Source organism: Martes martes, assembly GCF_963455335.1.
Source record: "Martes martes genome assembly, chromosome: X".
Classification (NCBI taxonomy): Eukaryota; Metazoa; Chordata; class Mammalia; order Carnivora; family Mustelidae; genus Martes; species Martes martes.
The window spans coordinates 39,328,508-39,350,623 of NC_137897.1; the positions used below are offsets into that span (position 1 = coordinate 39,328,508).

Here is a 22,116-nt window from a genome sequence, read left to right on the forward strand (position 1 = left end):
TTTGGCCTCAAGAAATTCACATTTCCAAAAGGGAAAGAATGCACAAATAATTATTTTACTAAGTACTTGTGCAATTTCAGAGTGATACGTAGGACTATTAAGAAAGCACAGAAGAGGAGGCAAAAGGGGGTGTGTGGTTGGGGGAAGTTTCCGGAGGGGCGACACTACTCAGACGATGTGGCGGGAGGGAGGGGGGAAAATTACGAATTTCAGGGCCTCTTCCTGTGTCAGCCGCAATTCCTGTTCCCTCACCACTTGCATCATAAAACTGAAGCTTAATGTTCAACTAGGGAGCCTCCCCGCGCCTAGAACTTGGTAACTGAGAGCCAAGGGCAAAAAGACAAGCCTGCCAAAGCAGGACCCTGAGCAGCTAGAGAGCCCCACCGCGTCCTCGGAGGGGCGGGGCCGGCTAGGGGGCGGGGTCGGCTGTGCGTGCGCCAGAGCCCCCAGGACCCGCCACTGGGGGCTGGCGCCGGAGCGGGGCATGGATTGGTTGTGTGCGTACGTCGGCCTCTCCTCATAGGCCGCGCAGGGCTGCTCTAGGGGCTTTGATTGGCTCACTGGGCGCTGAATGGTCATTGGCTGCAATGGGTCGTCTGGGCGACTGAGAGGAAAAGAGAGAAGGGGTGTTGGGCCTGGCGGGCTAACCCGGACTGGGGACTGCTGGGCCGTTTCGCTGGGCGGTGTCCGGAGAGCTGCGGGGCCCGGGCGCCCGGGGTTCACGCCACACTCCCAGGGGTTACCTGAACGAGCGGGCCGTCGGGGAGTGGCCGGGACCATGGGGTGCTTCTTCTCCAACAGGCGGAAGGCTGAGAAGGAGTCGCAGCCCGAGGGCGGGGAGGGGCAGCCGAAGCAGTACAGCTGGGACCAGCGCGAGAAGGTAACCAAAGTCCGGTGGCCCCTGGTCTCAGCCCTTCCGAGCCGCCCGGCGAGGGTCCCTTGCGGCCCGGGAGCGCGAAGGGGGCCGACCCAGCATCTGCAGCTCTCTTGCGTGCGCTCTCCTCTCCCACGCGAGTAGTTGAAGTCGGGGGGAGTGACTTTTTGGGGGTGCGGTGAAATACCCCGCTGGAGGGGGCGTCACGGGGAATTGTGAGGCGGTGCAGGGGGCCTTAGAGCTCATTGTCAGAGCCCTGGGGGCTTTCCCTGCGGTCCCAGGATGAACTCCAGGGAAAGAGGTCGTGAATGCCCCGAATCTCAAATCTGCTCATTTCACCCGCAGCGCCCAGCGGGGTTTTGTCCAGTCCTCGAGTTACACGTGGGACCGATTCTCATCTTTTTTCGCGGCTCATGTTCGTCTGTGACTGTTTTCTCTTTTGTCTGCCCTAGCCGGTAAATCTCTTTGGTGCCTAATGGTATATTCCACTGCTGAATTTTCTCAGTTAACAAAGTGGACTCTTGAACGTATGGCTTTGCTTTTTCCTCCTCCTCCAGTTACCCAAAAGGAATAATGAAAATCGAAATCAGTCTTGACACGTATGTCAGGACTGTATGGTGAAAATAACCAGCATAAACCAAGCAATATCTTGCTATTGTTTTCAATGAATGAAAACGCCCTTCTTTTCACTTTTGTATATAGCCAGCAATGAGGCAGCTTTGAAACGTCCCCTAGTGTTGCACAAAACACACTTAGTCATAAATTTCATAATGTTTCCTCTTTCCTCATAGTTCTGTACTTTGTGCTTAGTAAAATACTTCGATAGGTTTGGCAATTATTTTTCTTTTCCAAACAAAAGGATGTTTAGGGGGTATAGCTCAGTGGTAGAGCATTTGACTGCAAAAGGATGTTTAAATAAACGTTATGAACGGTTACCTCCTTGCTTGATGCAATATATATTGACCCATGGATACTTTATAGTAAGTTCATATTCATGTTATGATTTCATAGATCTTCCTGCATGATTTTCAATCACCGGAATGATTTATTCATGGAAACTCAGTTTTCCAAGTGTCAGATTTAAGCAATGGAAAGCTTTTTGCAGAATTCTGAACTGCATCTTTCTACCTGGTTTCTCAGATCTTTCTTGGGTTGCATGGTATATTAATTCTCTTATCTATACTTGATAGCATCATTTTATTGCATAGGAATGGAAAGTACTATGCTTTCTGTCATAGAAGATTGCACCTATTATTCGAAGTTATTTGGTGGACAGTTTAAAAGATTGATTTCCTCAGCCTTAGTATTTCTAACAATGCTCTTTAACCTTGAATTCTCTGTCATAGAGAGGCTTGTGTATTTGATTTTTACTTTAGCTTTTTGTTTTGAAACCATAGGCTAAAACGAAAGTGCTTTTATTTATTTATTTATTTTGAGTAGTCTTAGTTGCCCTTTGACTCATTACTTCATAAAGATGGTCTTACAGTTAACCTTTATTAACATAATGTTCAGGTTAGTTAGAATCTCATTTTAATCTTTCTCCTTTTATTTATTTTTTTTCTAGATTTTATTTATTTATTTATTTGAGATAAAGAGATGGAGAGGGACGAGCAGACTCTGGGCTGAGCGCACAGGCCGATGCAGAGCTCTCCACCAGCTTGAGATCAGGACCTGAGCCAAAATCAAGAGCCAGAGACCCAACTGACTGAGCCACCCAGGCTCCCCTTTCTCCTTTTAGTTACATGGATGTATTCTGTGATTTTTTTTTTTCTTTTACCAACTTCTAAACTTTTTGCCCATATGAGCTTATAGTAAACTTTCATTTGTAGACAGTTTTGAGCTTACAGGGAACATTTTTGGAGAATACTAGTAGGTACTGTAGTTGTAGAGGTGTAAGACATATTACTGGGTATGTAAAATAAGTTCATGCTCTGATACTGTGCATAATAAAAGTTAAAGTATTGATCAACTCACCTAATCAGAATTTTTCTAAGTAAATGAACATTATATTTTGAAAACAACCCAGTTAAAAAAAATCTGTTGGATCATTAGAGAAAGAGAATTACTAGTTTACATTTTGAGACAGTGGAGGTACCACATTTCCCAACATTGCTTTTCCTTTTGGGGATTTTTTCTTTAGGAGTATTCTATTTTACTTTGATTTGATTTGGTTTGATTTGTCAGAGAGCGCTAGCACAAGAGCACAAGCAGAGGGAACAGCAGGCAGAGAGAGAAGCAGGCTCCCCGCTGAGCAAGGAGCCAGATGTGGGACCCCGGGATCATGACCTGAGCCAGAGGCAGACGCTTAACCAACTGAGCCACCCAGGCATCCCTTCCTTTGGAATTATTAGGAGCATACTCTAGGGTGCTTCATTTTATATGATTTTAAAGATTTTTTTTCTAATTCTTCATCTCTCATGAGGCCAATTTAGGTAGTGTACGAATGCTCTGTATTAGTCCAGTGATACTTCTACTGAGTTTAGCACAGTCTTGCTTGCTCCTAAAAGATTTTAGTTGTACCTTAAAAGGAACAGAATGCAAATACAGCCCAGAGAATGTAAGTGAGATATGTTTTAAAGTTACATCAGACAATTACCATTCAACTTTAAAAACATAATCCATTGCCTGAAAAGTTTCCTTGCAATTTGGAAAAGTGGTGTTTAAGTTTTTCCTTAGGTTGTGTAATCAGAGTATCTTTGTCGAGAGTCACCCTCTGGGCTTTGGGTTTTGAGTTGTGTAATTGGGTCAGTCTTGGGGGACTGAAGCTAGGAGCAATTGTCTCAATTAGAATGTTTGGAGACTAAGTGTTGTCATGGCGACTAATATACTGTAATCAACAGTGTATGAAGCTTATGTTCTATTGCTGCTAACTTTGAAAAAGTGAAAAGCTTAACTGTACAATTACTACATTGGCATGAGAAATATTTTTAGATTGTAAGATTTTTTAAAAAGTCATAACATATAGGGGCGCCTGGGTGGCTCAGTGGGTTAAGCATCTGCCTTCGGCTCAGGTCATGATCTCAGGGTCCTGGGATTGAGCCCCACATCGGGTTCTCTGCTCAGCAGGGATCCTGCTTCCCCCTCTCTCTCTGCCTGCCTCTCTGCCTACTTGTGATCTCTCTCTCTCTGTCAAATAAATAAATAAAATCTTAAAAAAAGGTCATAACATATAGTGTGTTATTAGTGTCAGGGGTAGAATTTAGTGATTCATCAGTTGCATATAACACCCTGTGCTTAATTCCATTAAAGGCCCTCCTTAATGCCCATTCCCCAATTACCCCATCCCGTCACCCCCCTCCCCTCCAGCAGCCCTCTGTTCATTCACTGTTGTCAAGTGTCTCTTATGGTTTACCTCTCTCTCCATTTTTACCTTATTGTATTTTTCCTTCCCTTCCCCTGTGTTCATCTGTTTTGTTTCTTAAGTTCCACATATAAGTGAAATCATATGGTATTTGTCTTTCTCTGACTTAGTTCACTTAACATAATACCCTCTAGTTCCATCCATTTTTAAATTACTTGGAAAGAAATGCTTTTATCCTTTTTATCTATATGCTGCCTCTCATGGCTAGGCAAATTATTCAATATATAGGTACTCAAACACCAAGGAAGACTCAAAATTATAAAAATTATCCCTGCCCTTAAAGAGCTGACTGCTTTTATTGAGTTAAAACAGGAAATATTTAAGTGCAAACAAGGAAAACATGAGTGGTACAGAAAAGTAGTTTTCATTTTCCAGTTATTCATACCATTACTTCTCCTAGATGATAGAAATGAGGATTAGTCCTCTAAACAATGATAGCATAAGTATGAAAATTGTGAATTTGAGTATGGGCAACACATCATGTATCCATTACATTTGTCTCATATTTGATAGAAATAAAACTAAACAAAAGCCTTATACCAGAGATTCAAGTAACTGCATTTTATTTGGTCTCTTTCTCGTGACTTTGGATAAAGCAGTCCATTCATGCATTTCAGGTTCTTGGCTATAAAATGCGACAGTGCCAAAGATTTCTCTACTGTTTAACAGGGTGAAGCACTGTCCTGACAAAAGGGGGTTAGACAGTAATGATCACCTGTGAAGATAGAACTCAGATCAGAGATTGGACAGGACAGAACCGGTCTTATTATAAAAGCAGATCATAATTCCTGGGGTTGTTCCTCAGTGGAAGGCATGGCTTTGTGAGGAACTGATCTCCACATTAGTCAAAAGATTCAGACAGGGGCGCCTGGGTGGCTCAGTGGGTTAAAGACTCTGCCTTTGGCTCAGGTCATGATCCCAGGGTCCTTGGATCGAGTCCCGCATCGGGCTCTCTGCTCAGCAGGGAGCCTGCTTCCTCCTCTCTCTCTGCCTGCCTCTCTGCCTACTTGTGATCTCTGTCAAATAAATAAAATCTTAAAAAAAAAAAAGATTCAGACAGTGGTTTGATGGCCACTTATTAGAAAGAAGGGTCTGCTCTGAGTAGGGGACTAGATGCTGTTTTTAGCCTTTTAAATCTGTAAAATACATATTCTAGGTATCCATTGCTGCCTACCAAACCAGACTGCTCTAAAACTCAGTGGCTTATACTAATGGCAAGTATTTTGTTCACAACTCGGCAATTTGGGTAGGGAATAGCAAAGTTGGCTTTCTGCCACATCAGATGCAGCAGCTCGACTGGGGGCCCAAGGATCTCCTTTCAGTATGGCTTAATGGCAGTGCTGGCTGGCAAGTTGATCCTGGAGTTTGGCTAGGCTGAGAGCCAGCGGCCTCTTCATGCAGTCTGGGCTTCTGCACAGCATGATGGCTGGGTTCCAAGGGCAGGTGTCCTCTAAGAGAGACCAGGAGAAGCTGCATGGCTTTTCGAACTAGCCTCTTAAGTGATGTAGCCTTACTTTGCCACATTCTCTTGGTTGAGGTAGTCACAAATGCCCACCCATTTGCAGCCCTCCTCCATGGGAGGAGGATCAAAGAATTTGTCTACAGGTTTTAAATCTTTTACATAAAGTTGTTGTTACTTTGTTACTTTGTTTTTTAAAGGTGGTAAACAAAGGTAACCACCTTTGTTTATTCATTTTATGAACAGCTTTATCACTAATCATCAGGGTAGTGCAGGTTAAAACCACAATGAGGGGTACCTGGGTGGCTCAGTCCATTAAGCCTCGGGACTCTTGATTTCAGGCTCAGGTCATGATCTCAGGGTCATGAGATAGAGCCCCATGTTGGGCTTGGCACTCAGTGGGGAGTCTGCTTGAGATTCTCTCCTTCTCCCTTTGCTCTTCCCCCTGCTCGAGAGTGTGGTCTTTCTTTCTCAAATAAATAAATAAATCGTTAAAAAAAATACAATGACATATCACTTCACACCTGCCAGAATGGCTAAAATCAAAAACTCAAGAAACAACAAGTATTGGCGAGGATGTGGAGCAAAAGGCATCCTCTTGCACCGTTGCTGTTGGTGGAAATGCACACTGGTGTGGAATACAAAGTGGAAGCTCCTCAAAAAATAAAAAGTAGAACTACCCCACTATCCCGTAATCACACTACTGGGTAGTTGCCCAAAGAATGCGAAAACACTAATTTGCACCCCTGTGTTTATTGCAGCATCATTCACAATAGCCAAATTAATGGAAGCAGCCCAAGTGTCCCATCAATAGATGAATGGATAAAGAAGATGTGGTGTCCATGTAATGGAATAATACTCAGCCACAGAAAAAATGAAATCTTGCCATTTGCAACAACATGGATGGAGCTAGAGAGTATAATGCTAAACGAAATAAGCCAGTCAAAGAAAGACAAATAGCATATGATTTCACTTATGTGGAGTTTAAGAAACAAAACAAACGAGCAAAGGAAAAAAAAGACAAACCAGAAAACAGACTTGTAACTGTAAAGAACAAACTGATGGTTACCAGAGGGGAGGCTGGAGGGGGGGATGGGTAAAACAGGGTCTCAAGAGTATACTTACCTTGACGAGCACTGGGTGGCGTATGGAACTGCTGAATCACTATACTGTACACCTGAAACATAACGTTGTATTTTAACTACACTGGAATGAAAATTTGAAAACCAGAAAAATATATCTTTAGTCCTAAAAAAGACCAGAAATAAATGTCTAAATTATCTAAAGTTTTGGTAAGAAGCACACCTTATTTTTATAATCAGATATACTTGCAGTGTATGTAAATAGAAATATTAATTAAAAATGTGATCTCTGGGGGAAAATATGTGATTAATGAATGGATACCTATAAAAGACTAATATAGATTTCTGCTTGACTCTTATTTTATTATAATTCTATTCAAATTTGTATAAGCATGAAGCCAGGCATAAATCCCATATGTTTACACCATCCTAAAGTGATTAAATAAAAAGAAAAATTGAGGCACATGGAAGTATGAAGCTAATAAAATTGAGCAGTTTTAATATAAAAAATAGCTTTATTGACATACATCTACCATACAGTTTACTCACTTAAAGCATACAGTTCAGTAGTTTTAGTAAGTTCACAGGGTTATGATACCATCACTATAATTTTAGAACATTTTCATTCCCCACAAAAGAAACCCATACCTATTAGTAGTTGTTCCCACTTCCCCCTCCCCCCCCACCAGCCTTGGGAAACCACAATTTTACTTTCTATCTCTGCAGATTTGCCTATTTTACACATTTCATATAAATGGAATCACACAGTATTTGGCCTTTTGTTACTGGCTTCTTTCACTTAGCATGTCTTTTTTTAAATTTAATTTATTTATTTGACATACAGAGATCACAAGTAGGCAGAGAGGCAGGCAGAGAGAGAGAGGAAGGGAAGCAGGCTCCCCGCTGAGCAGAGAGCCCGACGCGGGGCTCGATCCCAGGACCCCGGGACCACGACCTGAGCTGAAGGCAGAGGTGTTAACCCACTGAGCCACCCAGGCACCCCACACTTAGCATGTCTTTGAGAGTCATGCATATTGTAGCAAGTATCAGTGCATTATTCCTTTTTATTAGTGAATACTATTCCACAGAATAGACATTTACTTATAAATTTTACTTGTCTGATTTATCCATTCATCAATTGATGGACATTTAGGTTGTTTTCACTTTTCGGCCATTACAAATAATGCTGCTATGAATATGTGTACAATTTTTTATGTGGACATAATATTTCTCTTGGGGATGTACCTAGGCATGGTATTCCTGAGTCATATAGTAATTCTATGTTTAAGTTTTTGAAGATCTGCTGAACTTTTTTAAAGTGTCTGCACCATTTTATATTTCTACCAACAGTGTGCTGAGGGTTCAAACTTCTTCACTTACATAAAGTTTTGGTAAAGGGGAAAAGCACAGAGAGTGAAAAGTATATGGGACTGGGGTTTTAATTTGTATTCTATACACCAGTATACCTCATTGGGGAAGGCCTTTAGCTTTTCCAGCTCTCAATTTCCTAACATCCATTCCAGTTCTCTAATTCTTTGAGCGTCTCTGGGCAGGGAGAGTAAGCATGGCTAGATGCATTCAGGCAAATCAGGGTGAACAAAGGGAATGTGATAGGATGTAAAATTAGGTTAAGATTAGGGTGATGGTATGGAAAATCCTCTTCAAACCTAAAATTTCATAATTCTATTTTGTGGGTATGAATTTAGCAACACGGTGAACTAATACACAGTGTTTCACCACCTTCTGTCCTCAGTGTATGTAAGATCAAGGTACTGGTATTTATTATTTCTTTTTTTTATTTCCTTTTTTTAGAAGATTTTATTTATTTATTTAAGAGAGATCACAAGTAGGCAGAGAGGTAGGCAGAGAGAGGGGGAAGCAGGCTCCCCACTGAGCAGAGAGCCTGATGCGGGGCTCGATCCCAGGACCCTGAGTTCATAACCTGAGCTGAAGGCAGAGGCTTAAACCCACTGAGCCACCCAGGCGCTCCTATTATTATTTCTATAATTACATGGCACTGCCATCTTCATTTATGAAATAACCTTTCAGCTATGTAGCTGTGTAGTCCTGAAACTGATTTAACAATGTTGAATTTTTTTTAAAGAATTTATTTATTTATTTGACAGAGAGAGAGATCACAAGTAGGCAGAGAGGCAGGCAGAGAGAGAGGGGGAAGCAGGCTCTCTGCTGAGCAGAGAGCCCAATGCAGGGCTCGATCCCAGGACCCCGAGATCATGACCTGAGCCTAAGGCAGAGGCTTAACCCACTGAGCCACCCAGGCCCCCACAATGTTGAAATTTTAAGTAATTTTATTTTAAATGAAGTATAACTTACATACAGTGAAATTTACCCTTTTAAAGTGTACAGTTACGAAAATCAAAACCACAATGAGATACCACTTCACACCAGTCAGAATGGCTAAAATTAACAAGTCAGGAAATGACAGATGCTGGCGAGGATGTGGAGAAAGGGAAACGCTCCTACACTGTTGGTGGGAATGCAAGCTGGTGCAACCACTCTGGAAAACACTCATGAAAAGCATGGAGGTTCCTCAAAAAGTTGAAAATAGAGCTACCCTATGACCCAGCAATCGCACTACTGGGTATTTACCCTAAAGAGAAAAATGTAGTGAACTGAAGGGGCACGTGTACCCGAATGTTTATAGCAGCAATGTCAGCAATAGCCAAACTATGGAAAGAACCTAGATGTCTATCAACAGATGAATGGATAAAGAAGATGTTGTGTATATATACAATGGAATACTATGCAGCCATCAAAAGAAATGAAATCTTGCCATTTGTGACGACATGGATGGAACTAGAGGGTATTATGCTTAGCGAAATAAGTCAATCAGAGAAAGACAATTATCATATGATCTCCCTGATATGAGGAAGTTGAGAGGCAACATTGGGGGTTTGGGGGGTAGGAAAATAATCAATAAAACAAGATGGGATTGGGAGGGAGACAAACCATAAGAGACTCTTAATCTCACAAAACAGACTGAGGTTTGCCGGGGGGAAGGGGATAGGGAGAGGGTAGTGGGGTTATGGACATTGGGGAAAGTGTGTGTTATGGTGAGTGCTGTGAAGTGTGTAAACCTGGCGATTCACAGACCTGTACCCCTGGGGCTAATAATACAGTATATGTTAATAAAAAATTTTTTTAATTAAAAAATAAAAAAATAAAGTGTACAGTTATGAGTTTTGGCAAATGAACGTAATTGAGTAACTGATCACCACAATCGAGATATAGAACAGTTCCATCGTACCTCCAAATTTCCTTGTGTTCCTTTTATAGTCGACTCCGCCCCCAGCTTCTGATCAGTTTTTTTTATTTATCCCATCATGTTTCATTTTTTCCTTCCCTACCCCCAAGACCCCTGCCCTGCCTCTTAAATTCCTCATACCAGAGAAATCATATGATAGCTGTCTTTCTCTGACTGACTTATTCTGATCAGTTTTTTATCCTTACAGTTTTATCTTTTTTCAAAAAGTTTTATTTATTTAAGTAATCTCTACCACCCCACGTGGGACTCAAACTCTTGACCTGGTGATCAAGAGTTATACCCTCTACCAACTAAACCTGCCGGGCATCCTTATCCCTATAGTTCTGTCTTTTTGAGAATGTCATATAAGTGGGATCATGTAGTGTGTAACATTTTGAGTCTGCCTTCTTTCACTTAGCATGATACTTTTAAAATTCATCCATGTTGTTGCATGTATCAGGAGTTCCTTTTTACTGTTGAGTAGTATTGCATTATATGGGTATACCATGTTTGTTTATCCCTTCACCAGTTGAGGAACATTGGAGTTGTTTTCAGTCTGGGTAATTATGAATAAAGCTACCATAAACGTTTGCATGCAGTTTTTGAGTGAACATAATTTTTCACTTCATTTGGGTGAATACCTAGGAGTGGGATTACTGACTCACATGGACATTTTATATTAAACTTTATAAGAAACTGCCAAACTATTTTCCAAAGTGGCTATGCCACTTTGCATTCTTACCAGCAACATATGAGATACAGTTGCTATGCCACCAGCACTTGGTATGGTCAAGGTTTTTTTTGTTTTTTGTTTTTTTTCTTTAATTTTAGCCATTCTAATAGGAATGTAGTGGTATTTCATTGTGGTTTAACTTGCATGTCCCTGATGACTAACGATGTTGAGGATTTTTCCATGTACTTATTTGCCATCCATATATTTACTTTGGTGAAGTGCTTATTAAAATCTTTTGCCCCTTTTTTACTAGTTTGTTTTCTTAAATGACTTTTGAGGCTTTTTTTATATATCCTGGATACAAATCCCTTGTCATATGTGTGTTTTGCAGATTTTTTCCCCGATTAATGATTTGTCTTCTCTTAACAGTGTCTTTTGAAGAAAAATTTTCTTTTTTTTTAAGATTTTATTTATTTATTTGATAGAGAGACACAGCAAGAGAGGGAACACAAGCAGGAGGAGTGGGAGAGGGAGAAGCAGGCTTCCTGCTGAGCAGGGAGCCCGATGTGGGGCTCGATCCCAGGACCCTGGATCATGACCTGAGCTGAAGGCAGATGCTTAACGACTGAGCCACCCAGGCACCCCCCAAAATTTTCTATTTTGATAAAACTCCAGTTTTCAATTTTTTCTTTTGTGGATTGTGTTTTTGGTTTCACATCTAGAAAATCTTTGCCTAACGAAGATTACAACAATTTTCTCCTCTGTTTTATTCTAGAAGTTGTGGAGTTTTGGTTTTACAGTTGGGTTCTGTGATCCATTTTGAGTTAATTGCTATATATGGTGTAAAATATGAGAGATTCTTTTTCTTGTTTTACATACAGATTTCCAGTTGTTCCAATAACATTTGTTGAAAAGACTATCCTTTCTGTATTGAATTGCCTTTGCACCTTTGCCAGTGTAACATAAGTCTGTTTTTGAACTCTACTCTGTTCCATTGATTTAAGTGCCAGTAAACATTGGTTTCTGTTTGAATATAGTTAAATGTGAAGAAGCAACTGAGAAAATATACTTAGGAGCCAGACTGCCTAGGTCTGAGACTGAGCTCAAGCACTTACTAACTGTGTGACTTAGGGCAAGTGGTTTAGCCTCTGAATAGCTAAATTTTCTTATCTGTAAAACAGAAATAATAGTACACAACTCTTACAGGGGTTTTTATGAGTATTTTAAAAGAGATTTTCTTTATTTATTTGAAAGAGAGAGAAAGCGCACGTGCGCTGAGAGGGTGGAGCGGCCGAGGGGGAAGGAGAGAGCGGCCGGAGCCCATCGCAGCTGGATCTCGCCACCCTGAGATCATGACCTGAGCTGAAATCAGGAGTCAGGTGCTTAATCAACTAAAACCCATCATGTCCCGAGGTTTTTCTGAGTATTGAGTGAATGATTATAAAGCAGTGAGAATGGTACCTCATACCTATCACAGTGCTTCTTACACTCCAGAGCTTTATTTTGGACTTCTTTGCAGACACGCTTTCCACTGAAGTTAACAAATTCATCATTTCATCTCAGATTATCATTATGGAAGTTTACCCATGGAGATGAATTTTAATGGAAAATTCGGATTGCTGCTCAGTAAAACAATAAGATGTTTACGTTCATTTTCTGTTAGGAAAATACTGCTTAATTTAGTTTATTAGCTGTCTCAGGTGAATTGCAGCTGTTGAAATGTTTTCTTTGATTCTTAAAGTGTATCTACTGTCTTTTATGGGTTGTAGTAAGAAATACAGCCTAAACTAAGCTCACTTCATAAGTGGCTCTCGTGAAAAGGTAGCTTGGCATATGACCTTTCCATGTTTGTGATTTGGGGCATTTTACTTGAGAACTAGTAACTCTTGCAAAATGACTATGGTACTAAGCTTCAGATTATTTATTATTACTTTTTGTTTTGAAGAACTTTCAGGATTTGTTGAGAAAGTACAGCAACATTAATCCTAAATTTCTCCTTTGTAGACTGCATTGACAGTCCAAATAATTTTATACTTTAGAACTCTTCAGCTTTGAGGATCTTTAACTATAGCATGAATTTCTCCCCATAACTAGAAGAACTAAGGTGTCCAGATAAAATACTTTGAAGAATAGTAAAATTACATTTAACTTCTCATCATTGGCAGTTGTTACAGACTGAGTATTTATGTCCCTCCAAAATTCCCATATTGGAGCCCTAACTCTCTGTGTGGCTGTGTTTGGAGATGGGGCCTCAAAGGAAGTAATTATGGTTAAAGGAGATCATAGGTTGGGGTCCTTATCTGATAGGATTAGTGTCCTTATGAGAAGCGACAGCAGAGAGCTTGCCCTGCACTCACCAGGGAAGGCCATGTGAGGAGGATATAAGGGAGAAGGCAGCTGTTTGCTGTCTGCCAGCCAGAGAGAGAGGTCTCACAGGAAGCCAACTGTGATGGCACCTTAATCTTGGACTTCCCCGCCTCCAGACTGAGAGACGTAAATTTCTGTTGTTTAAGCCATCTGGTCTGTTATTTTGTTGTGGCAACCAGTCTTAGTCTGTCTCAGGCTGCCATAACAAAATAGCATAGACTAGTGGCTTAAACAGCAGACATTTATTTATTAGATGGTTCTAGAGACTTGAGAAGTCCAAGATCAAGGTACCAGCAGATCGAGTGTCTGGTGTCAAAAGTAAATACTGCTGGACATTAGTTAAAGCATTGAAAAGAAATTTTATTCAGTAGCTGCTGACAGTAGGGGACAGAGCTGAGCTGCGTTCCAGTTTGTGGAGAGGCGATTTCAGCAATTTTATCAGGAAAATGAGGGAGCAGGGAGAGTCAGAGAAGTGAAAATTACAAAGTTGGTCAGTGTAAATGTGATTAAACCAGCTGTGTTTGTTCACTCGCAGTTATCAAAGTTAGGATTCTGTCCTCCCACAGAGACTGGTAGACAGAGGCCCTGTCCTTCCTGGTAGTTATATTTCAAAGGAATGACTCTCAGGTCCTTGGAAAACATATTTCTGAGTTTTAAGATTTACATATTCACAACTGTGGAGCCATTTTTAATCAATGCTCTAAGAAAGGGAGGTCGGGGGCCTATTATCAGGTATTAGCTAGAACACATAGTAAATTTCCCTGGCAGGAAAATTTTACCCCCCAGGGGTAGGGGGGTAGGGTCCTTCTAGAGACATGGCTTGTGCTGCTAGAAGCCATGCTAGAGTTTGGTCAAGTCTCTTACAGCAGGGATTTGGACAGAATTGTAATGTGCCCAGAGTTCTGCAGTTCTCACTGGCGAGGGCCTGCTCTCTGGCTCATATTTGGTTGCCTTACGTTCTTGTGTACTCCATGGCCTTTCCTCTATTGTGTGCACAAGGAGGCAGGGAGACGGAGGGAGACTGAGGGAGACCGAGGGAGACTGAGGGAGGAAGAGAGGGAGGTCTTTTCTTCTAAGAGCACTAATCTCATCATGAGGCCCTGCCCTTGTGGCTTCTTTGAAACCTGAGTGGCCTAACTCCCCAGTACCCCAGTACCATCACTTCCTGGGCTAGGGCTTCAACGTTTGAATTTGGAGAAGCTATAGGTATTCCGTACATAACACTTCAGGTGCAGACTAAGGTAGCAGCTCAGTTATTTCAAAGGTAAAAGTGGCTATTATTTCAGCATTTGCAACAAGTCTTAACTGCAACTTCTGATATAGTACTAATTATATTATAAACAACGTAGTTGAAATTTCTCAAATGCTATACCTCTTATGTATCATTTCCATGCAAAACAAATTCGCTAAATTCCTTTAAGTAACAGGTATTAACTGTTTTTTTTTTTTAAATAAGATTTTACTTATTTGAGAGAGCGCACATGGGGGTGGGGGCAGAGAGAATGGGAAAAGCAGAGCAGACTCCTCACTGAGCCAGGAGCCCGACCTGCGGATCCCAGGACCCCAAGATCAAGACCTGAGCCAAAGGCAGATAGATGCTTAACCAACTCAGCCACCCAGGCGCCCCTGCTGTTTTATTTTTTTTTATTTTTATCCAAACACTGGTTTGTTCCCTACTTAACTCTCAGATAAATGTGCTTGCAGATGTTTGAACTTGTTATCCATATCTCAAGCAAAGATGATTTAGCCAGAATCTTGAACCCCAAATTAATTCCCCAGGAGAATACACACAAAGTTTTACATCAGAGTTTTAAGGAGTTTCTGGTACAGTGAGATAAACCATAAGCTGAACCTTGAAGATTCTACTTGCCCATTGGGTTTGAGGCCTTGGTAGAGACAGGCCAACTCCTGGGCCCCTTTTCCCTACACCTAATCCTGGTGCTCTTGATCTTCTCAGCCCCACTGTGGGAGGTGGACTGGTGCCAAGGTGACAGGCTGAAGAAGACCAGACAATGTTTCTACGCTCCATAAGGCCTAAAGCAGAACTCTTGCATGTTCCCTTTTCTCCACTTTAAGGCCTGGATTAGATCCAGATCCCATGAGCCTGCTCCATGCCCACATTCCCATTCCCTTCACTGGCCCTTCCAAGTGGAAGGCAGCCGCAGCTTGCTTTTACCACAGGTATGGGAGAGAAGAGAATGTAAAAAGGAGAACCAGCACTGATACTAAGAGTGCCTCCGCCTCCTTCTGTGTAATTATCTTCCTACTCAGAAGTTGGCCAACCCGAACAGTGACCTGACTGAATGTCCCTGAGAATATCATGTTGTTCTTGATCATTATCGGGGTCTCTCTTCTGGAGAATGGGCAAAGGAGAAGTGTGTGATGACCAAACTTAGTTAACTCTTCACATTTGTTTATTAAAGAGACACGTGGGGACCACCTACCTCAGATTACGCACTCTGAGGTAACAAAGATTAAGCAGTTAAAATGGATTCACTACTGATGTGTGGAGTGCCTCTGGCTGCCAGGCACTGTTCTGGGTTCCAGGGGAAACGGGTGGGCAAAACAGATAATCCTTTCCCTCATGGAGCTTACGTCCACAATGGAGGATTGGTAGAATAAAGACAATAAATATAATGCATTCATAGTGCATTAAAAGGAAGCTAAGTGCTTTGGAGAAAAATAAAGAAGGGTAAAGAGGAAGTATTGGAGGAGGTGTTTCAGTTTTAAATAGATTGGTTACAGGAAGGGACGGACACTGGTATTTAATGTAATATAGGTACTCTGAAAAGGGAGAGCAGGCTTCTGGTTGAGGAAACTGGAAAGCTTCACGGAAGAAGTTTGACAGGTGGACAAGAACTAGGAGAAGGAAGGCCGTCTGGGCAAAGTCAGAGGACATAGGTCACAGCAAGTGCTTCCAGTCTACTGAAGAATAAATTCCCATAGGAGATCAATAGGACTTAGGAGTAAAATGTAAGTTGTTATCACATAATAGTGACTTACACTGAAAGATTTTCTAATACTGAACCATTTGTGCTCAACTTGGTTGTGGTGCTTTCTCTTTTTATAGGATTGATTTAATTTGCAGGGTTTTTTTTTTCTTTCCCCCATCTATAGATGTGGGTGAAATGAACCTAAAATCTTCTTTTATTATGTCTTTGCTTTTCTTACTAGGGTCTAGCCAGACAGGTTAATAGCATGAGTTAGGACTGTTCCTTCTCTTTCTATTGTCTTTATGGGTTTGCCTGAACCTGGGATAAATAAAATTGGAATCTGTTTATAAAACCATCTGGGCCTGGTATTTTCTTTGTGGGAACACTTAGCCCACTGGTTGATTTCTTTAGTAGTAATAGCATTTTATTTAAGCATTTAACTTCCTCTAGAGTGAGTTGTGGTAAGTTATTTTTTTAAGAGATTTGTTCATTTCATAGACAAAATCTCTTAAAACTTGTTGGTATATGGTTGTTGATACTATTCTTTAACCTCTATTTATGGTATTATCCCCCTTTTCATTCATACTGTTCGTGTTTCGTTCTTCTTTCCCTGGTCATTCTTGCCAGAAGTTTGCCTATTTTTTGTCCCCCCAAAACATATTTTTGGCTTTGCTGATGTTTTGTTTTCTATATTTAATACTTAAGTTACTCATTTCTACTATTTATCTTTTTTCTCCTACTTTCTGCAGGTTTATTGTTTATTGTCTAATTTCTTAAGATGGACATTTAACTGATTCTGAGTGTTTTTATTATAGCTATTTAAGGTTAGAGATTTCCTTCAAAGCACTGTCTTTGCTTCATCCCAAATGTGGTGCCTTAACATTTAATTCTAAGTATTTTTATTTTTTTTAATTTTTGTTTAAGATTTTATTTATTTTTTTAAGATTTTTATTTATTTATTTGACAGACAGAGATCATAAGTAGGTAGAGAGACAGGCAGAGAGAGGAGGAAGCAGGCTTCCTGCTGAGCAGAGAGCCCGATGCGGGGCTTGATCCCAAGACTCTAGGATCATGACCTGAGCTGAAGGCAGAGGCTTTAACCCACTGAGCCACCCAGGCACCCCAAGATTTTATTTATTTATCAGATAGAGATCACAAGTAGGCAGAGAGGCAGAAAGTGGGGCGGGGGAAGCAGGCTCCCTGCTGAGCAGAGAGCCCAATGCGGGGCTCGATTCCAGGACGCTGGGATCATGACCTGAGCTGAAGGCAGAGGCTTTAACCCACTGAGCCACCCAGGCACCCCTAATTCTAAGTATTTTTAGATTTGATTATGATTGCTTCTTTAACCCGTGAGTTATTTAGCAGTGTGTTTTTAAAATGTTCGAGTAGGCAAGAATTTTTAAAAGTGTCCTTTGTTATTAACTTTTAACCTAATTACATGTTAGTCTCATATCATGGTCTATATGTTACCTATTATTTAAAATTTGTTTAGGCCTTATGATCTACTATATGATTTTTTAAAAAGGTTTAGTGTGTCCTTAAGAAAACTGTGAGTGCACTCTACTTCCTGGATGCAGAACTTAAGCTTGTTCTCATTGTGTGGTTCAGTGCTTCTGTATTTTGTTAATTTTTTTGGTCTACTTGACCATTTAGTAGTTGGGAGAAGCAGCATTAGAAGATACTTCTTAGATTTAATCCGCCAGTTACAAGGGTTTGGAGAGGTCCAGGGCAACTGTCAAAGTTAGTCCCCCCTGTTTTTTCCCACCTCTTCACCAGCACAGGGGTTCTGTCCTGCCCTAAATTTACTCCAAGGAAGTCTGGACCAGAGATCTGAGTCCCAGCAGGTGTGGGAGAAGCACAGTTGTCTCAAGATTTAGGGTGGGGGAGAAGAAAAAGCAGAAATCCCAGAGGTTCCTTTTCTGTTTTATCCTCCCACATGCCCCCACAGGGACTTCTCATAGTTTCCCCTTTTCTTGGTGTTTTCCTTACATGGTCCCTTTGGGGTTGATCTTAGGCAATAGGGAACCAGCAACTATGCTGATTCGGTTTCTTGTTAGAGGCCAAACTGGAATACCGTACCTTTTTTTTTTTTTAAAGGTATGTTCATTTATTTGAGGGGACGGTCAGAGGGAGAAAATCTTCAAGCAGACTCCACACTCAGCACAGAGCCTGACACGGTGCACAATCTCACAACCCATGAGATCACGACCTGAGCCGAAACCAAGGGTCGCCCAACTGACTGAGCCACTCAGCCGCCCCAGTACCTTTATATACATGCATCACCTGTAAAATCCTAGAAACAATTGCTTGACTACTTCTTTCCACATTAAACTTGTGTTGCACCCTGTATTTTTCACTTTTTCTGAGGTATGGCACACTAACATCCAATCATATAAATCAGAGTAGTGTTTTTTCAAACCCTTCAGGGGGATAATAGAAAATTTTGTGTGTGTTGGGGGGCTTAACACAAAATCAGGGTAAATATTATTCGTGAAGCTTTTATTTCTTTGGTATGTGTCCATGTGCAAATACTCACCAGTAGGTGTACTGGGCTGTGTTGAAGAATCTGCTAATGCGCATTATAGTCCAAAACAGTCAGAAAACACTGACGAGAGAACTAGGAATCATTTTGGACCCACCCTTCTGCCTTACCTCCGACAGCTGTTGAATTACCAAATTGATGGATTCTACTTCCTCAGTATTTCTCAAATTTATCCCATCTTCCTCTTCTAGCCACTGCCGACAGCAGGAGTCTCAGATCCACGCCCCACCTCCTTATTCTTACAGAGTAAACTTCCTGAAATGTAAATTTCTCTTATTTAAAACCCTCCTGTGGTACCCTATTGCCCACGGGTAACTTCCAGCCTTTGTAATATGGCCCCTGCCTGTCTCTCTAGCTTCATCTGCTCCCATTCTAGTATCACTGGTAAACACCAAACCATGTTTGGTTTTCCTCATGTTCTCTGAAGAGTTTTATTTTGTTAATTCTTTCACGTTTGCTTGGTGTGAAAAGAAAATGCCCCCATTTACTCCTACCTGTTTTATGTGGTGAACTCCAGCTGGTTCATTCCCACTTTGTTAGTAAATTCTTACACCCTACCTCCTCCACCCCGGGTTTCCTTCCTCTGTGTTGCCAGAATATTATTCTAGGCATCTTGCATTACACAGCTGAGTTGTTTTTAAATCATCTGTTTAGGTTAGTGTTTACTTTTTTATGGGAAAAGCTGGTCATACTCACGTTAGTGTCTGAGAGATTATCTGGCTCATATTGGGTGTTCAGATGTTGGTTGAATGACTGAAGATCTGGAAAGTTAAAGTGCCTTTCCAAGATCATGTTGCTCATAGGTGACAGAATTAAGACTGGGAAACAAAGTGCCTCTTTTATCTCCTCATGCTACAGACCAGTACTCCTTCTAGTACATTATGTAAAACTGGATAAGTACAACATTTATTGTGCAAAACTGAATAAGCCACTTTAAGTTAGTGATGGTTGGAATGAGTAGATTATCCTTTGTGAATAATCAAAAATTTACCTACTATATGGGAGTTTCTGGCACACGAATAGTTTTATAGGATATATAATATTTGCAAAGAGGTAGAACAGTGCAAGTAGACTCCAATGTAATTTGGAAAAATTAAAAAGGCCTTTCTGTGACTCTTAGAGGTCAGTTAGAATTTTAAAATATATAATGTGACAAATTACAGGCATACCATTTAAAAGGTTATGTGTGCTCTAGTTTAGAATATCTAAAGTTGGGAATGGTGGCATTTGAAGAATTGCCTTGTAGGAAAAGCTTAATAAATATTTGAATCAAACTTGCAGATGGGAGTTATGCCATATAGTAATTCTTGTGCCTTCAGGTTCTTCCATTTTCTGTAGCATATTGCAGAAATCAGTCAGGGTTTAGAAACCAAGACCCACACATCCGTTTATTGAAGGATAAAGAAGTATATATCAATCTGGGTGTATTTCCAATTTCAGAAGTTTTAAAATTTTCACTCATAGAATTTAAGAAGCAACACAAATGAACAAAGGAAAAAGGCAGTCAGAAGACCGGACTCTTAAATATAGAGAACAAACTGGAGGTAGGTAGGGGGATGGGTGAAATAGGTGATGGGGATTAAGGAGGGCACTTGTGATGAGCACCAGGTGATGTATGGAATTATTGAATCACTACATTGTACACCTGAAACTAATATAAAACTGTAATGTTAATTATACTTGAATTAAAAAAAATTTAAAAGTGGAACATCAGAAAAAGGGTCCGAGCTGAAATATTCCTTAATATCATCCAAAATGCTGTGTGCGTGAGAATTTCCCCAACTGTTTCAAAAAAGTGTTTCTATAGTTGGTGTGTTGAAACAGGATCCACACAATGTTCACACATTGTTTGGTTGATATGTCCTTGAGCCTTTCTTTATCACAGTTTCCTCTCCCTTTCCCTGCCCCCATTCTTCTTAACTACTGGAAGGAATAATTTGTGCTTTTCATTTTCTTACTATGTCGCAAAGTTGGTGAGAATAGGAACTTATTATTTTAGGATCAAGAATTTTGCCTGGTACCCAGTAGACACTGACTAATAGTTGTTGAATAATGTTAGTAATACTCAAGGCCTGTGTTTTGTCCCTGCAGGTTGATCCAAAAGACTACATGTTCAGTGGCCTGAAGGATGAAACAGTAGGTCGCCTACCTGGCCAAGTGGCGGGACAACAGTTTCTCATTCAAGACTGTGAGAACTGTAACATCTATATCTTTGATCACTCTGCTACGATTACTATCGATGACTGTACTAACTGTGTGATTTTTCTGGGACCTGTGAAAGGCAGTGTGTTTTTTCGGAATTGCAGAGATTGCAAGTGTACACTAGCCTGCCAACAGTTTCGTGTGCGGGATTGTAGAAAGCTGGAAGTCTTTCTGTGCTGTGCCACTCAACCCATCATTGAGTCTTCCACAAACATCAAGTTTGGCTGCTTCCAATGGTACTACCCCGAGTTAGCATTCCAGTTCAAAGACGCGGGGCTGAGTATCTTCAATAATACCTGGAGCAACATTCATGACTTTACACCCGTGTCAGGAGAACTCAACTGGAGCCTTCTTCCCGAGGATGCTGTAGTTCAAGACCATGTTCCTCTGCCTACTACCGAAGAGCTCAAAGCTGTCCGCGTTTCCACAGAAGCCAACAGAAGTATCGTTCCAGTATCTCGGGGTCAGAGGCAGAAGAGCAGTGATGAGTCATGCTTAGTGGTATTATTTGCTGGTGATTACACTATCGCAAATGCCAGAAAACTAATTGATGAGGTAAGGAGAGAGAGAAGAGTGACAGACACACACCCAGATAGGAACACACCACTGTCTGGAGAACTTGTATTCTTTTCACAATTGGCTATTAGGAATACAGGCAATCCTCAAGTTTAGTCCCTTGCCCCCTGCAGATATATCTGTAAGCTGATTGCTTGGGCCTCAAAAGATTTTCCCACAGAAACTTCAAAAAATGTAAGTCAGTAAGCATTTATTAAGCACTTACTATGTGAAGAGTTACTTCTGTTGCCATATTTCATCGACTGTAGGATGCACATTTGTTTTGCACATTTTTGCTTATCCGAAATGTGTCTTAAAACTGATGGCAACTTAAAGCTGATGACCTAGGGTATGTGCTGGAGATGGAGACACATAGGCAAAATTCTCTGCCCTCAGAGAACTTCCATTCTTTCTAATGAGTGATTTCCACGGAAGCTGACAAAAGTAGTATTGCACAGTAAAGCATGAGCTTATTTAGTTGGGAATACTTCTTTGGAGTTTTAATTCGTTGAAGGGCGGAGGGAAAGACATTTAGGAGTGCAGCTTTTAGCCGCTGGGGCAACTGTGAGATCCCCCTCCGCAGTATTTCCCTTTGCCGTGTTACTACGCTAAGGGGAGATTGGTGCGAAGGGGAGATTGGTGCGTAAGAATGAGGTGGGATTAGCAGAGGTGGTGGACTCAGGAGCAGGGACTCGGTGAGTTTGGGACTAGAGAAGAGTTCTTCTAGCAGAAGCAGCTTCCCTGGAAAAATAACTGGGGACATAGAGATGAGGCATTCCAGAAGCACCAGTTCCTATGTTGGC

General features: G+C 41.1%; 1 protein-coding gene across 2 annotated transcripts in view; it reads left to right on the forward strand.

Moving 5' to 3' along the window:
* The first annotated feature begins 603 nt into the window (after positions 1–603).
* RP2 (RP2 activator of ARL3 GTPase) overlaps positions 604–22,116 on the forward strand; it is a 50,647-nt gene continuing 29,134 nt past the window's right edge. Inside the window, exons 1-2 of one of the 2 annotated variants that reach the window (XM_080795641.1) lie at positions 604–880; positions 20,648–21,313. In XM_080795641.1, the coding sequence (XP_080651767.1) occupies positions 779–880; positions 20,648–21,313 (768 nt within the window). In that variant the 5' untranslated portion in view covers positions 604–778. The remainder of the gene's footprint in view (positions 881–20,647; positions 21,314–22,116) is intronic. The other variant, XM_080795642.1, reaches the window with a different exon arrangement.